This window comes from Hyla sarda, chromosome 4 (genome assembly GCF_029499605.1).
Source record: "Hyla sarda isolate aHylSar1 chromosome 4, aHylSar1.hap1, whole genome shotgun sequence".
NCBI lineage: Eukaryota > Metazoa > Chordata > Amphibia > Anura > Hylidae > Hyla > Hyla sarda.
This window is the reverse complement of record NC_079192.1, coordinates 100,656,874-100,674,956: the sequence shown is the minus strand read 5'-3', so window position 1 is coordinate 100,674,956 and position 18,083 is coordinate 100,656,874. Positions and strand designations below refer to the sequence as shown.

The 18,083-nt window shown below is 44.1% G+C and overlaps 1 protein-coding gene across 5 annotated transcripts in view; it reads right to left on the bottom strand.

The window, feature by feature from the left end:
- Positions 1 to 18,083, bottom strand: part of PCSK6 (proprotein convertase subtilisin/kexin type 6) — a 229,009-nt gene that overhangs the window by 28,699 nt on the left and 182,227 nt on the right. For 3 of the 5 annotated variants that reach the window (XM_056571778.1, XM_056571776.1, XM_056571777.1), the window contains 6 exons: positions 17,216 to 17,404; positions 15,529 to 15,665; positions 9,661 to 9,837; positions 6,668 to 6,770; positions 5,451 to 5,647; positions 4,249 to 4,336 (listed from right to left, as the gene is read on the bottom strand). In XM_056571778.1, coding sequence (XP_056427753.1) covers positions 4,249 to 4,336; positions 5,451 to 5,647; positions 6,668 to 6,770; positions 9,661 to 9,837; positions 15,529 to 15,665; positions 17,216 to 17,404 — 891 coding nt within the window. Of the gene's footprint in view, positions 1 to 4,248; positions 4,337 to 5,450; positions 5,648 to 6,667; positions 6,771 to 9,647; positions 9,838 to 15,528; positions 15,666 to 17,215; positions 17,405 to 18,083 lie in introns of those variants that run through there. The other 2 variants (XM_056571779.1, XR_008892408.1) reach the window with 2 other exon arrangements.

Below are 18,083 nucleotides of genomic sequence, written 5' to 3'. Positions count from 1 at the left end.
ATCCAGCTCAGTACACACAAGAGGGGTGTGTCTCATATCAAAGCTGACAATTTGATGTTACCTCAAACTATTTTGTGGCAGATGACCTTATCCTATTGGTGACTGGTGCTATAATTAGTCAGTGGCCGTGTAGGGTTATTAGTGGGTGCACAGACAGATGCAATGTTGATGACAGCGCCCGCCATCGCGTGTTTTGCTACAGTTCCACATCACCTCATTAAATCCAGTCTCCTTGGCAGATGACTATGAGACACTGGCATGAACTGCTGACCCTGTCTACACCAGCAGAACGCCACCATGCCAGAGAAGCTTTATAATATACGAGGAGACAAGGAAACCATGGGTAATTAGTACCGTACATGCTCGCTTACGTTATGCTGCAAGCTGTCAATCACATCCCGACACAACCCGAGAGGGAGTGCAAAATCTGGAAGAACTTTTTTTTCCGGCAGTATTTTTTATTATGATTTCAATGAAGTTTGTAGCACTTCTAGTTATCAGTCCTCAATGTGTGCATTAAACATGGCAAAATAATCAGTCAAGTTCCTAATGCGACCCCCACAGGTCTCAAGATATAGCTGGTGCCTCACTCCTTGGCTCAGCACTCAATCTGTCACTTTGCAGGTGACTGGCTCCAATACTGTAATGGCAATGGCAATAAGTGCGGAGTGGTAGCTGTCCACTTCAACTGCATATATCTAGCGATCAGTGGCAGTGGTGTCTCTAAGGGGGAGGGGGGCAGATGGGGCCACTGCCCCCCCGCCCCAACATCATGATGTGCCCCTTCCATTTAAACTAAATTACTTGCCAATCCAGCCAGCCTGTTCGGGCATGTCAGCCATTCCCAAAGCCCTACGATGGCTGTGCAGTGACAGCGGGAAGGGTGATGGTCACATGGGTGCGTGGTGCACAGCATGCCTAGAGCCAGCGCAGGAGGAAGGAGCTGTTTAGCAAAAGTTGTCTTGAACTTCCTCAATGCTGAGGAGGACAGGACGGTAATGGAGTTAGATAGCCAGCACCAGTCTGTGTAAGTAAGCTGGCTCCTGCCCTGCCAGACTGGCCCCCCTGCCTTTCTTAAATACTGTGGAGCTGCAGCCCGAGGTTGCCACCCAGATAATGAGGTGAGTGAAGCCTAATCTCCTCCTTCCTCAGTGAGCCCGGAACTGACACAGAGGTGGAGACAGCCCACCACTGAGGAAGCAGGCTGTAAGTTATGGTTGTCATTTATCTTTTTTTTTTTTTTTTTTTTTTACATGGAGGGGTCCCTATCATCCTGGCCGGGGCTGTGAGGTAAAATCATCATCAGGGCCCAGGACGTGGTTCCTCTCTCTGGCTGCCCCTGTATTATCAGGAAGGCTTGTTTATTCCAGCAATTTTAACCCTCATGCTGCCTGACAGAAGCAGCCAGAGAGGGGAAACTTATTGTTTTATCTACATGACACATTGTCCCTTCTAAACCCTTTTGCTCACCTCCCTGGTCCCTCCGTCCGTCCCTGGTCCCTCCGTCCGTCCGTGGTCCCCTCCCCCTCCCCCCGTCCGTCCGTCCGTCCGTGCGTGGGTCCCCCCCGTCCGTCCGTGCGTGGGTCCCCCCCCGTCCGTGCGTGGGTCCCCCCCCGTCCGTCCGTGCGTGGGTCCCCCCCGTCCGTCCGTAGTCCCCCGTCCGTCCGTCCGTGGTCCCCCGTCCGTCCGTGGTCCCCCGTCCGTCCGTGGTCCCCCCCCCCGTCCGTCCGTCCGTGGTCCCCCGTCCGTCCGTGGTCCCCCGTCCGTGGTCCCCCCCCGTCCGTCCGTGGTCCCCCCCCCCCCGCCCATGGTCCCCGTCCGTCCGTGGTCCCCCCCCCCCCGTCCGTCCGTCCGTCCGTGGTCCCCCCCCCCCGTCCGTCCGTCCGTCCGTGGTCCCCCCCGTCCGTCCGTCCGTGGTCCCCCGTCCGTCCGTCCGTGGTCCCCCCCCCCGTCCGTCCGTGGTCCCCCCCCGTCCGTCCGTGGTCCCCCCCCGTCCGTCCGTCCGTGGTCCCCCCCCGTCCGTCCGTCCGTGGTCCCCCCCCCGTCTGTCCGTCCGTCCGTGGTCCCCCGTCCGTCCGTCCGTGGTCCCCCGTCCGTGGTCCCCCGTCCGTGGTCCCCCCCCGTCCGTCCGTGGTCCCCCCCCCCCCGCCCATGGTCCCCGTCCGTCCGTCCGTGGTCCCCCCCGTCCGTCCGTCCGTCCGTGGTCCCCCCCGTCCGTCCGTGGTCCCCCGTCCGTCCGTCCGTGGTCCCCCCCCCGTCCGTCCGTGGTCCCCCGTCCGTCCGTCCGTGGTCCCCCCCCCGTCCGTCCGTGGTCCCCCCCCCGTCCGTCCGTGGTCCCCCCCCCGTCCGTCCTTGTTCCCCCCCCGTCCGTCCGTCCGTGGTCCCCCCCCGTCCGTCCGTCCGTGGTCCCCCCCCGTCTGTCTGTCCGTCCGTGGTCCCCCCCCCGTCTGTCTGTCCGTCCGTGGTCCCCCCCCCGTCCGTCCGTCCGTGGTCCCCCCCCGTCTGTCCGTCCGTCCGTGGTCCCCCCCGTCCGTCCGTGGTCCCCCCCGTCCGTCCATGGTCCCTCCCGTCCGTCCATGGTCCCTCCCGTCCGTCCATGGTCCCTCCCGTCCGTCCATGGTCCCTCCCGTCCGTCCATGGTCCCTCCCTGGTCACAGAGCTGTACTCGCTATTCTGCTGGAGGAGCCACTGTGTACATACGCTACTCTGTAGTTCGTTGTGCTGTTACAATGTGCTTCACTGAGCGCTGCCTACCATAGCTTCCACTGACGTAACAAGGAAGGTGAGAAACCTTGCAGCAAGCATAGATTTGGAGGTACCACTATTAAATAGAGGTATAATTTGTTGTAGAATGGTGTGCAGCTAATGACACTGCTGATATTCACTGACTTCAAAAAGTATGATGGTAATATGCATTGTGATCATATTCCTCCTTGTACACTGGTATTATCAGTAATATTGGTCTCCGTATACAGGATTTGGTCAGTAACAGTATGATGGTGATATGTATGGTGATATTATTCCTCTTGTATACTGGTCTTATTAGTCTTAGTATACAGGATTGTGTCAGTATCAGCATGATGGTAATATGTATGGTGATATTATTCCTCTTGTATACCGGTATTATTGGTAAAATTGGTCCCAGTATACAGTATTTGGTCAGCAACAGCATGATGGTATGGTGATATTATTCCTTTTGTATACTGGTATTATTGGTAATATTGGTAATATTGGTCTCCGTATACAAGATTTGGTCAGTAACAGTATGATGGTAATATTTATAGTGATAATATTCCTCCTTGTATACTAGCAATATTGGTAGTATAGGTCTCAGTATACAGGATTTGAGCAGAATACAGTATGATGATATGTATAGTGATATTGCGTTTTTATAATTGCTCCCCATACTTTTGTCCTGGCCCCTGACACATGGTCGAAATACGATTTTGCACTGCACAGTCTGAGCTTGAGGCTATGCGCTTGCCTGGTGCATAACTGTTCTAAAGTGGGGGCAGGCAACTATAAAATATGCAGACATTCTTTACAAGTGTCTTTATTTCTAACAGCAACCAGTTCAGCTTTCATTTTATAAACTTCTTTGGTTTCTGTTTGGGACCATGTTAGAACGGAGGTCAAAGAATAAGAACACACAAAGTTGTGCCAACTTGTGAATCAGCAAGTAAAACTGGTTTGATTTAACATTACATATGGACTAGTGAATGAATTGAATCTGTTCCCATCTTCCAATTGCAATCTACATACAGCAGTTTTTTTTATTATTATTATTAATGTTTCCTTTAAGTATGTGCAATAACTGCATTGTTAGAAAAGTCTACTGCAAGCCCTCTCTAAAAAGAGATGGGCCCATACAAAAAAGTTGTCTTTCCCACCAAACCAGAGGGCTCCTGCAGGGTCACAAATCAATGGCCCCTAATCTAGTTTCGGAAGAGCCCATCTTGCTCTTGGCCTCCACCCAAATGCCTACCAAAGGAGCACAAAATACTGATGGGCCTTTCCAGACTGGGAGTTTGGGTGCAGGGAAATGTGGAACCAGTTGGCCACACGCCTTCCTGGAAAAATCCTTTGAAATAAAATGTGGACAGAACACAATGATAAAAAATGAATAGTATATGCACTTTGATATACAGCCAGATATCCATGCAGAATTTTGAAAATGCCTATTTGCGTAGCCAGAAGGCAGAGCCAAATAGAGAAGAGTATGAAACAAATAAAAAGTTGGGGACTCACCCGAACCCTTCTCTGCACACCACACATTTATCAGGGAAACCAAGACACTTTTTACAGTTTTGGTGACACTTGAGACATCGCCTGAGGCCTAAAACAAAGCAAAGTACAATCTGTATTATTTCACTTGAGATGTAAGTCACCACATTTATGGTCACAATTCCCACACATTTAAGAACACTTGCTTGAATACAGATTCAAGGGTTGCTGTCATTAGAAAAAACCTTACACATGTTGCCCACACACATAGAAAGTTAAGATTGCACAAAGTCTCAATACCTCTCACTTCCCCGGCTCACAGCTAGCCATCTCAGGAGTGAGACCCGGAGCAAGCAAAACATTTGACATGTGGGAGCAACATCTCAAAAGATTTTTCTTATGAAAGTGATCCATTAACTAACAGCAATGTTCCAGTGGATCTGTCCGTATGATCTGCTGCTCTGGTGAAACCAGTACCAAGTGGACTAACAAACTATAAAAGGGTATGTGATCATGTCATCACTTTATGATAATGCCATTCAAATGTTATGGGTCTGGCTGCAATTTCCTGCAGTTGTGCAAAGGAAAACGGTGAAGGGACAACAGTGCTAAACAGTACAGGAATAATGTGGGTTCTAGAGGGTGGCCCCCCATGATCATTAGTAATAGCATATTGTTACAGCAGGATAGCACAAGCCTAAAAGGCACAAAAATAAATATTGGGGTGTTTGTGAAAAATCTGTGCAGAGGAAAAGTGAACCAGTTGCCCATAGCAACCTAGACTGCTTTAATTTTTAAAAGGGCCTAAAAAAAAAAAAAATTAATAAAAAAATAAATAAAATATATATATATATATATATATATAGTTGCTATGGGAAACTTTAGGACTCTTGCTCTGCCCAGGTTGTGATAAATCTCCCTCATTGTGCTGATGTCTAATAACCAAGTAAAAAGAACACAGCTGCTCATGAATACACCGTCTAATAGACTGGCAGAATATTCTCCTGACAGATCCGCTTTAATTGTCGGAGTAGTTACTTCGATTTCAGACAGACTGTGTCATAAGACTTTCTACTTATCTATCCTCATACTTTCAGGTGACTGGGGAAGATTTAGCAGCGCAGAAATAGGATTAAAAATAGGATATAAAAGAAAAAAAAAAGTGGTAGCTGTAGGATTCATAGAAATGTATAGATAGAAAGGATAGGGAAAAGAAAACCATTTACTTTCTTCAGCATATGCTCCCGCTGGACAAGATGTTGTACAGGTATTGATCTCAGGTTGAAGGTAGAAACCTCTCTTGCAGGAGCTGCATTGGTTTTGTCCCCGTCCAAAGCAAGTTTCACATCCTCTGTGGCAGCGCCGACATCTCCTACCAACAACATCTACCACGTATCCCAAGGGACAGGCGCTCACACATTTCCTGTATAAACCATAACACTATATTACAAAGTGCAGGAATAAAGTTCACAGTAATGTCACAGTACAGAGACCATAGTTTTGCCTCTGTATAAATCAGTCAGACCACACACTGAGAATTGTGTCCAATTTGGCCACCTGTCTATAAAAACGACATGGCTGAACTGGAGAGGGTGCCGAGGGTGAGAAAGATTAATAATGGTATGGGAGGATTACAGGACCAACATAGGTTATCAAACTTTGGGTTATTTAGTTTAGAGAAAAGACGTCTTAGGGGAGATTTGCTCACAATATACAAATATATGAATGGACAGTACAGAGATCTTTTTATATCTAGTTGTGAACCATGAGAAGTGGGCCTCCTCTACATATAAAAGGAAAGAAGGTTTCACCATCATCACAGACAGAGATTCTTTACTGTAAGAGCAGTGAGACTATGGCACTCTCTGCCATATGTTGTGATGTCCGACAAACAAATTTAAGGGGGTGGGGGTGGCCTGGATGTTTTTCTGGAAACAAACATTACAGGTTATGGATACTAGATTTATAGGGTTAGAACATTGATCCAGGGATTTATTTTGATGCCATATTGGGGCCAGGAAGAAATATTCCCTCTGGTATGGGTCAACAGGCATCAGCTTTATTGGGGGGGGGGGGGGGGGGGGGGGGGGTGCAAGGATGTAAAAAAAAAAAAAAAAAAAAAAAACAGTCCATCAAATTCAACCTAAAAACTATAACTATGTGAAGATAAGGCACCTTATTTCACAGTACAAGAATAACACAGTGATGCTGTAATAAATGGATTATGTACCCGTAGAATCCCATCACTTCCCAGCTCTACCCTACATACATAGCAGCCAACTACACTCACTTCTCACTGCTTGTGATCAATTGCTGAATATTCTCTGTATAGATGCCTATTTCCTACAACAATCCATTCCCTACATCTAACATGATCTAGAAATGTAAGTTTCTATAGTTATTGTTGGTTACTAGTCCATCTTCATACCAGTTTCAAAATTACCTTCCAGATTTTACATTTCCAAGACTATAGTGGACACAGTTGAGACACTGCTCTGTGCCAGGCCCATCGCATCCTCTGTCCCCGCACTCTGTGTGGCACGGACCTTGGAAAGAAAACAAACATTTGCTTGTTACCAGAGATGGTAGTATTAATGTTGCATATACCCCCTTCTGGCAATTGATAACGGTAACCAGCACCCAATTTGATAAACAACCTTAGGTGAAATTGTAAGAATATAATACCAACTAGAAGACACAAATTAGGCTAAGATAAAACTTAACTTTACTTAAATAGTATTAAATAATGACAGATATTGTACACATAAATGACATAAATAAAGAAAAGGGGAGGGATCAGGGGTACAGGTGAAGCCCTAACCTAAAAGACCCTAATACATAAATGTCTCCTATTGACTAAGTGTGGAATAGGGAGAGGGATAAACAAACATATAGGATACAATATATATGATCCAATATAGCACAAGTGGCAAAACCGCTTGCCAACGCGTTTCGCCCCTATTGTCTCAGGGGCTCATCAGGGATCAGAGGAAACCACAATATATTAGATATAAATAAATGCAGTGTACCATCCATTAATTATAATTCATTAAGATGACAGAGCTAGATAGAATAGTTAAATAGGTGTCTAAAATAAAAGATGTAAAAAGGAGTCAGAGTCAAATGCACGTCACATGTGTAAGATGGTCAAGAGGATATAGGAATATAGCACAATCAGACCCACTTGAAAATACAATAACATTGATAACACAAAATATGTGACCATAATTGCATGCCAAAATCTATAGATGAGTTGATATCGGGCCACGCCTTAACTAAGGTAAGGGAAAGTTGACTGTTCCACCGACTCCTAATGTTAATGTGAACAGATGACTGAACGGCAAATGGCAAGCAACAGGTTGAATCAAGATATCTATGCTTGACCTCTGGAGATACCTAGATTTGGGGGACCCATAAAGCCCAAAGGCAAGGCCTTCTGGTAAACCATAAGGTAATATGAAGTACCCGACCCTAGATGGGAAAATGATATCCCACCAGAGCAAACTGATATTGTATTGCGCTGCAGAGATCCTGTATTCACCACTAGGCGTTGTAGTTGTGCAACAGATGCGGCACCCTGGTTGACAAACACTGTTGTAAGTACTGCTCAGTTGTACCTAATAAGATCATGGCATTAGCATGACTATAACACCAGCCTCAGTTAACACTGACAGACCAAGAAACAACTAAAAAATATATACTTGGAAGGAGGAGATAATGTTTTTCTTATGCTTTTTTTTTGGTATTTTATACTTTTGCACAACCTGATTTGTATTTATTAACCATCTTTTAAGGACAGATAGTATTTGGGCTATGTTCTGTTCTTGGAGGCTATCAAGACAAAAAACTAGACCATTTGGCTCATTCTTTCAGGCAGTTTCTGCTTTGACCATAAAACCATTCAGATAAAAAAAAAAAAGACACAAAAACACATTTCTTAACCCCTTGTAGACTGGGCAATTCCCTAACTATTACTTGAACATAAGTTTCAGATCATGCAGCAACACCACCACCTGTCTGCTTATAGCTTCTCCTACACTGTAAAACCTCTGCATTACTGCTAAACTTTCCTGTGTGTCATCGGGCAATAGGAAGAAGCGGCACGAGACGCATCTACAGAGAGAATGGTTACGTTTTCTGAAGAAACAAACATTCTATTTTCTCCTCTGTTGCAGGGAGCCGCTTAGTCTCAGTTTACGTTCTTGATCTTTTCAACATTCAAGCTGCAAGTTCAAGAGTGAATCCCAGCAGCTCACCTCATACATTAAATATGTGTCTAGTCTGAAACCAAATAAAAGCTGCGGAAAAAAAGTTATACTGCCTGCAAAATTAATAAATCATCTTTGAAGACATGATACAAATACCAAGTCCTGTTATATCCCTGGTATTACCTGCCATGTGCAGATCTGCAGCACTCACCTGCAGCACTCACCATGCAAGTTTAATTTTGTTTCAAAGCTGGTACATAAAACAAGCAACAATAGTTCCATTTAACTCATCATGTGTCCATGTTGGAGTGTTAGAAGAGAAACTGGCGACATTAAATTTGTTTATGTACCATAGAAGATAGCTTGCACAATGAGTGCTGCAGATCTTTTTCTTATTTTTACTACGTAGACTGCTTACTACTATTGTACTGAATGTGCACTAAATCGTCCCTGAACCTGTACCTCGTGCTACTTTTAACTGGGAGGCGATTACTTTTGAATCCAGTATAGGTAGTGCTCTAAGCTACATACATAAGCTGTAGCACACATCAGTTAGGAGTCCAGGTTGTATCCAGTAAAGTTATGAAAACCTGAATTGTGCACATTCTTCCATAGTTAATATATGGTGATCTTCAACTTTAGAATTTAAACTTTTCAACCTTAAAATACAGAGGTACTATGTGGGCAGAAAAAACAGCAGCACAGCAAGGAAGGGGCTACACAAAGCACTGAACTGCTGCTGTTAACCTAAGGGGAGGGGGAGATAACAGTCCAGAGCTTTATGGGTGGTGAGAGATGATAGGGAAGCCTTGATTTACATTTTAGGAACAGTGTTACTCTTCAGCAGGCAGACTGGTGCAGATTGCAGTTACACAGCCCAGACTCTCGATCCCTCCTGCACATAGCTCATGAAATGGTCTGCCCCCACTTCCTTTGTTCTGTCCTGATCTAGCCGAGATAAATTTCCTCTAACAGGCAGTGAATAGCAGATTGCAGGGAAAGAGACAGCTATTTTTTTTTTTGGGGGGGGGGGGGTAAGGAGTAATTTATGGTAATTTTCCTAAATTGCAGTAAAGCCATAATGTTTCTGCCGTGATTTCGAAAAAGCACAGCGATATCTACAAAAATACCATGCAAAGATAATAAAATACAGCCTTGTATGTAGAATTATAGAATAACACTTGTATTAAATCACTTTGTACATGCATAACATACCCTAGACTTGTACCTGAATACTCGTCCTCTTCCTCAAACTCCAGGTGACTCTGAAAGAAGGCCACTTTAGAGGTCTCTATATCCCCCGTGGATAAATCCAGTGCTTTAGATCTTGAGTGATGAAAGCCGAGAGGGTTATATGGATGCTCAGCGGTACCATAAAGAATCAACGTCCACTCCTTCAACTTTCCTGGAACAAAAATTCACAACTTTTGATAAATGTTACATAGTCCAGACTGATATCAAAAGGCATGTTACAAAGGAGATGCAAAGTCAAGAGAGCAATCTAATATATAAGGAAAAGTGAACTGCTCCCTTCAGTATGGCCACTAAGACCGTGTATAAAAATATCTTCACTTTTAGAATCTGGAATCTTTATGTGCAAGTTTATCGATTTTGCACTAGTGAGTTGAATTTAAAGGGGCATTTCAGGTTTTTTGTTCCCTTAACCTATGTGCCCCGATGCCAAGTTATGTATATTTTGTAAATTTACTTGTATTACCTGTCTGGGGTGTATTTTCAAGCCCCAAGAGGTAGTAGTAGATGGTAGTCTCGAGCCCTTTCCCGACTTCGTGTGCGGCTTGAGCCAATGCATCGCAGGTCAGCTGAACACAGGGAACTTTGCTGCATCTAGTCTTTCCCAACAACCCAGCCCCGTTAAATGACATTTGCGGCCCATGTCCCACCGTGCCTCCATTGATCATGTGGCAGCGGGGGATGCGTTCAATGCTGGCAAGGGGAGATGGGTCACACATATCATGAGGGGCCTGGGTTGACAGGGAAGATGAGAAACAGCTATGCCCCTGTGATCATCTAACCTGCGACGCATTGTCTCAAACCGCACATGGGGGGGGGGGGGGGGGGGGGGGGGAGAATCAAGTCGACTAATTCCTAGTGCAGAAGAATGCAGAGCCTCTGGGGGGGGGGGGGGGGCATGAGAATACATAAAAGCACAATCCACCACAGAACAGTAATACAAGTTATTTATAACATACATAACTTCGCATAGGGGAACATACCTTTAAAGGGGTACTCCAGTGAAAACCTTTTTTCTTTTAAATCAACTGGTGGCAGAAAGTTAAACATATTAGTAAATTACTTCTATTAAAAAATCATAATCCTTCCAGTACTTATTAGCTGCTTAATGCTACAGAGGAAATTCCTTTCTTTTTGTAACACTGATGACATCACGAGCACAGTGCTCTCTGCTGACGTCTCTGTCGATTTTAGGAACCATGCATAGCAGATGCATAGCAGATGTATGCTAAGGGCAGCATGGTGGCTCAGTGGTTAGCACTGCTGCCTTGCAGTGCTGGGGCCTTGAGTTCAAATCTAGTTCAAATCCCAAATCCCAATTTCCTCTGTAGTATTCAGCAGCTAATAAGTACAGGAAGGATTAAGATTTTTTAATAGAAGTAATTTACAAATATGTTTAACTTTCTGCCACCAGTTGATTTAAAAGAAAAAAGGTTTTCACCGGAGTACCCCTTTAAAGTACAAAAAAATAAACAAAAATCTCCCTTTAAAGGGGTACTCCGCCCCTAGACATCTTATCCTCTATCCAAAGGATAGGGGATAAGATGTCAGATCGCCGGGGTCCCGCTGCTGGCGACCCCGGGGATCCCCGCTGCAGCACCCCGCTATCATTACTGCGCAGAGCGAGATCGCTCTGCACGTAATGACGGGCAATACAGGGGCCAGAGCATCGTTACCTCACGCCTCCGCCCCTCGTGACGTCACAGCCCGCCCCGTCAATACAAGTCTATGGGAGGGGCAGTGGCGATCGTAACGTCCCCTGCCATAGACTTGCATTAAGGGGACGGGTCGTGATGTCATGAGGGGCGGAGCCATGACGTCACGCTGCTCCGGACCCAGTATCGCTTGTCATTACGCACAGAGCGAACTCGCTCGGCGCAGTAATGATGGCGGGGTGCCGCAGTGGGACCGCGGCGATCTGACATCTTATCCCCTATCCTTTGGATAGGGGATAAGATGCCAGGGGCGGAGTACCCCTTTAAGGATTAGAATAAATTTTTTTTTTTTTTTTTATCATTGTGGTAAAACATGCTCTTACTTCATAGGGCAGATCACCACAAGCCATAACATTACTTATTTAAACAAAACATTCTGAGGATGAACCTTCATAGGGTACATCTAAAGAAACTTCTGGAGAGTACTGCCACCACCAGAGTGTATAATACTATGTCATAAATAAATGACTGGATGATATATTTAGTTTATATATATATATATATATATATATATATATATATATGTTAATTGTGGGGGGGGGTGGAGTTCACAAGCGACATCAAATATCCTTTCACACGGCGACTCATCTGTTTATCATACAAGGTTATTTGGAGCGTTTACAGTGAAATGTGGAGTCCTGTGAAGTCTATGACAGCAGTGCCAACAGTATGAGGTCCAAATTAATGTTTGCTTTTATAACAAAAAAATTACAGAAATATTACAAGTCACATGGCACCAGTTAACGTTCAATGTGATTTGTTAAGGACAAAATATACAATTAGGTAAAATTATATAAAAAAAATAGCCAGTAACCTTCCATAGCCCAGGGTGGGCAGATTGCTCAGCTGGCAGAGGACATGACTATTTTAACTAAAATTATTTACATCATCTTCTTGCTCCTATAAAGGAACTATACACAAGATATCTGACAGCACAAGGGAATGTTATCTGCTTAAAGAAGATATACCATGCAGCAAAGAAAAAAAAATACCTAGCCATTCCATAGTATATTCACCTACCACCTCTCTGACATGTTTGTGATTTTTTTTCCGGCCCCCATTCACCGGCTATTCAGCTCATAAATTGCAGTTACTTCCTGGTTATGGTGGCTATGCCTGTGATCTCAAAGACTACATTTCCCTGCATGCACTGCTTACATTTCCTGCTCTCAGCTGCCTGAGCAGAGAACTTGTTACCACCCCTAACTTATGTTAGTCACTCCCACATAACACTGAGCTCCAATCATAGCCCTATACAGCAGGGTGGCCACATAACACTGAGCTCCAATCATAGCCCTATACAGCAGGGTGGCCACGAGGAAACAAAATGTAATCTCAGTGCTCAGAGAGAGGGACCCTGGAGTTGAAGCTGCAGTTTTACACTGTAAAATCACTCCCTCCCCCTCCTCCTCTCAATGAAACAGCTTTACAGTGGCACAATCACCTCCCCCTTCTCTGCCCTGCACTCCTCTCTCCCCAGTGCTCAGTGTGACAACTCTACTCTCCCTCCCCTCCATTCTCAGTGTGACAGCCCTACCCTCCATTCTCAGTGTGACAGCCCTACGCTGGCAGCTCCCTCCCCTCCCCCCTCTCCTCCGTTATCAGTGTAAAAACATTAGCAAGGAGAGGGGAGAGAACTATGATCTGAATCAGCCGGCATATAGGCAGTGCTGCTCAGCCAATCACTGCAGAACAGAGGGAGGACAGTGTGAATATTTATCAGATGGGAGGGGCTAAGGCCGAGCTCAGTCAGCTCTCTGCAGCACAGGGGTTTTCTGGGTAATTGTCACGTCACGGCCCCGGGATGCTGCTGATAACAGCCTGAATAGGGGGTCGAAAGTCATGAAAACCTGGAACAGCTGAATTTCCTGTCAGACAGAAGAATGCAGATAAAGCTGGTTTCTAAGCAGCATTGGTAATGGAAGTGATTTATAAACCTATATAACTTACCTTCTGCACTAAAAGCTGAACAATTGTTTACTGTGAGACTTGTCCTTTAACCTCTTCCCACTGCAGTGATTCTTGGCAACAGTTATAGATTTCAGATGGCAATAATATATATACATATACACACACACACACACCAACTTATTTTACCTTTAAGTACCTATAAGGTATGAAATGACTGGGAGGAAATTCAGCTGTGTAGAACATTAAAAGGGGGGAGGGGGTCAAAAGTATGCCCAATGTATGGGGAATAATATTATAAACCTTTAATTCCCTCCAGCGCTCATCTTTCTGAGCTGCAGTGCGATGTGTCGGGCCCAGTGTGTCACACTGCCACTCAGCAAACTACTGCCCACAGCGATGCCCTGCCTCTCCCAGCCAATCGTTCAAAGGGCAATGTGACACATTTGGCCTGGCTGCCTCCTAGGCCCGACATAACGCTGCACCATAAAAATACGATCACTGAAGGGAACCAGTGGAGGACTCTGGAGGCCTGGTGGGCAAATGAAGGTTTATCTTTGTTATACCCCACACAATGGGCATACTTTTGAAACCCCCAGCCGTTTATTATGACTTTTTTTTTCTTTTACAGAGTTCACCCAGTGGGAATTCTGAACATACTGAAATCAATTTAGCTTTTTGCTATAAATTAGAAAGGGGGAGAGATTACATTTTTTTAATGTATTTTTTTGAGGTTGTGGGCAACGACACATTTTTCCTTTAGCATCCACCATAGAAGAAAAAGTATTACATTGTGCTCACATTGTGTTCATAAGAAGCATTTTTTTTTTACCATAACCAGAAGTGAATACAAAACAAGAAAACTGGAATGGAAATGTTGCACCCACTCCTTGTTTTGGCAAAAAATACGGACCAAATACTATGTGTAAATCAAGCCTATTACATTTATATGAACATTTAGCTGATAACTGAACACATTAGTTGCCCGCTTACTGAAAAGTGCAGCTACATGCTAAAGTATACCCAGAAATGCTAAAAGGGGTTATCCAGGAATAGGAAAGTACTGATTTTCTCAATAAACAGTTCCATACCTGTCCTCAGGTTGTGTATGGTATTGCAGCTCAGTTCCACTGATGTGAATGGGGCAACATTTTAATAACCACACAACTCGTGGACAGCTGTGCTACAGTTTATAGAAAAACAAGTTCCTTTTCTATTCTTGGATATCCCCTTTAATGAAATCTTTCCATAAAGTAGGCAGGAAATCAAGTTTTTAAGCTTCATCATTTTCTTCATTGCAGTAAACATGTAACACCACAAGCTGAGAAGTTAATGTGTGTTTTTGCCTGAAATGTTTTGTTTTTAGTGAGAGAAAACACATAATATGAATAAGCACCATGACTAATGCTCATTATAGCCTCATGTTCTCATCCATCCCAGCCCATTCCTCACACACTGACAGATGTTTAACATATCACCGTTTGATCTGGGTTCAGCACGTGGGCTGACACTCCACTTCTTATGCAAGTTGGCTGCTTTTCCTTACCCACCCGAGTATACAGCTTGTGGTCGGCATCCTCTCGGGGCCCCTGATTTTCTCTATTTAGCTGATGTCAAGCTGGGCTCCTCCTTACTAAGCAAACTGATGGTAAGTGACGATAGCAATAGGAATGAACTTTACAGTATATTCAGACCTTAACTTCTTTATTAATAGTAATTTTATCATTAGGGGTAAATGTACACAAAGACTAATAAAGTATAAACAACCCCATGTAACCTCATGCAGATTGGACCTACAGTGATACTCTGATGACCAGCTCCCAGCATAAGAGTGGGGGACTGATGTCCTTACGCACTTCTAGGATGGATACATAAATTAGGGCTGTCTTCATGACAAACCTTTTCATATAAACTACATAACAATCGAACCTGCTTTTTTGTGCATTTTCTGTTATTTCATATTGTGTGCGTCTTTCTTTTTTACTTTCAATAGTGGAGACTAAAAGCTGAATTTTAATACAAAAATTTTCACTTTACTTACTTTAGAAGCCAAACAATAAAATCATCTCTCTATGCCAGCATCCAACAAATGAAATGTCACTGCAGAGCTGGCAGAACAGTCACAAGAGGCGGTTATACCCACTTACTACATATTTTTATTATATTCGAACGCACAGCTTTTGTTAGTCTGCCACTGCGCTCCGTATAAACATGACAATTACCCTGTGTCTCGGGATTACGCAGTTGGGATGGAATGTCATGAATTTCCAGCATCCATTCCCCTTCCGCTTTTTCACCCCAACAATGAACAGTCATGAACTCCCAGTTCTTGAAGCCTTCATTGGAGTAATCAAATGTCCTGTAAGACAAAACAGCTGCTTATTCAAGAAATTCAGCCTATTATCTGCTGCCGACACTGCTGCTGCCCATAGCCTGGCATTACATTTTGAGTCTGATGTTTGACAATGGAGGTGTTCGACAGCAATGTAGTAGTTCCATAAGTGTGCATTTTTACCAGTCAATAGGGATGCAGTCTTGTACCACTGTAAGCAGCTATGTTCCTCTGTTTCAGCATCTCTAACCAGGAATCTGGGACTGTCAGCAGGTTTTGCATTTCAAGAAGAAATGTCAGACACCCTATTTCAACTATTGTGGTTTATTTGTATTGATGCCAACATGCTGATGTTAATCTGTTTCTGTGTACACGCTGTGGTCTAATGGATTTAATTCTGTGGTTTTGGCTCTGAACAAAGCCATGGTTGAAGACAAATTTACTTGACTTTAAAAGGACTCAGGAAAAAAGAAAAAAAGTAGTTAAAAAAAATAGAAAAAGATAAATCCTGGCAATTTCTCTTCCTCAGAATTTTCTTCTACATTTTCTCCCTCTTTTCAAACACGCCATGAACAGAAATAATTATCTGGCTATAAGGAAATAAGCTACAGGATGAGCCCTCCCAACAATAAGCCTTGCTCCTAAGAAAGCGTTCCAAACTCCCCCCCCCCTTTCAACCATATGCTAGGCATCACTAAGTATATGACAAAAATATTCTCTTAATTTAGAGCAAAAATATATATTTTGTTTTAAAGGATTTTAGAACTCCTCTTTTGGCCTGGATGAGCTGCACTGTATTACCAAGGCAACCTACTAATTTAAACGGGCGCCTTGTAATGCTTCATTTCTAGTGTGATGGCGCAACAGGGGAATTGAAGACTTACTGCCAGGGCTCCCCACAGAAAGTCTGACAGCAGATTGTCCAAGCAGGGAGACACTTATCAAGCTTAAAGAAATTCTCTACTTTAGATCAGACTGTTTAAAAGGGAACATGTCCTGTTCAAGATGCAAAGGAAACGTATGTTATAGAGCAGTTGGAGTCAAGTAGATTAATCGTTTTGAAAGTAAATATTCAGTATAACATGTTCTTCATTGGGCTGTCCTATTCAGGGACTGACAGCCTTCTCTGTGTAATTGTGCATAAAGAGATGGCTGTCAATCATTGAGTGAGACAGCCCACTGGACTCCTAAGCCCAGGACTAGCAGTAATTTTAATACTAAATGTCAATCTGTTCCGTTCCTCCTAAGCTATGACATGCTGCCTGCAGACAGGTGATCAATCTGCCAGGTTAAAGATATTGCACGTCTGCACTGCTTGCTTTGTAGAATCTGCTGAACTCTTCCTAGCACATGCTATGGTAGCAGACGAAAAACCAACCATGTGGAGCCTGACCCTGCAGTCACGCTCCCTTCCATTTATCCACTCATTGTAGCCAAATATTATGTAGGTAAGCAAGAAGTAAAGGCAGATAGATGGCAATAGGACTGAAGGATCAGTTTTTTTCACAGACTGCTACCATGTAAACAGAGGGATGTTGGCACAGAATAAAACCAATCTGCATGCTCCAGCAACTCACCTGCGGGCCAGAAGTTGGGACTTTGTCCCCGATGGAGAAATTAGGTTTATCTGCAGGTCTCCTCTGCGTGGATGGGATATGGTAACTTTTACAACAACATGCTCAAGGTATGCCACATGCTGTCCACTGTGATCTGCACAGGCGTTGGTCTGAGTGGTGGTTCGTATTAGCTGGTCTGCTCTGATAAATCTACACAGTTATAGAGGAGAAAAAAAAAACAAAGGAAAAGACTTAAAGGAGAACTCAGAAATAGCAAAACTTATACCTTGGCAGTCTGCAAGTCGGATCTAAGGCTATTGTAATTTGGTTTCTGGCTTTACCCATCTGGCCAGGTAGGTAGTTTAGTGTTAGGTCCCACACCATTTGAGAAACCTTGGCGTGGTGTGCGGGCTGAGGTATGTCCTTCATATAAGGATACAATGGCTAATTTCTCAATTTTACATCAGTTTTGAGGGTTAGCTAATGTCATTGTTTACATTTACCACAGCAGTGAACCCATATTTTGGTCCACAAGAGCAGGTCCTCCACTCCAATGTAGGTGCACAACTGCACTTTGGTTTGGAGCACCTCCTTTCACCATAGACCACATTAATGTAATTGTTTAAAAACGTATACCTTATCCTAAGGATTTATGAATCTGGGAAGGGCTAGGTTATTAACCAAGTGAATGTATTAAAGGGGTATTTTGAGATTTAAACATTTTTTTTTTATATGTAACTGGGGGCCAGTGAAAATGTAAAATAAATGATACCTAGTCCCCCCACTTATTCCTACTTCTGAGATGTCTCAGCAGGACATGCCCACTGTCTGAGATTAGACACTGCTGTGGCCAGTGATTGGCTAAGCAGGAAGCAACTGCTGAGTTCTT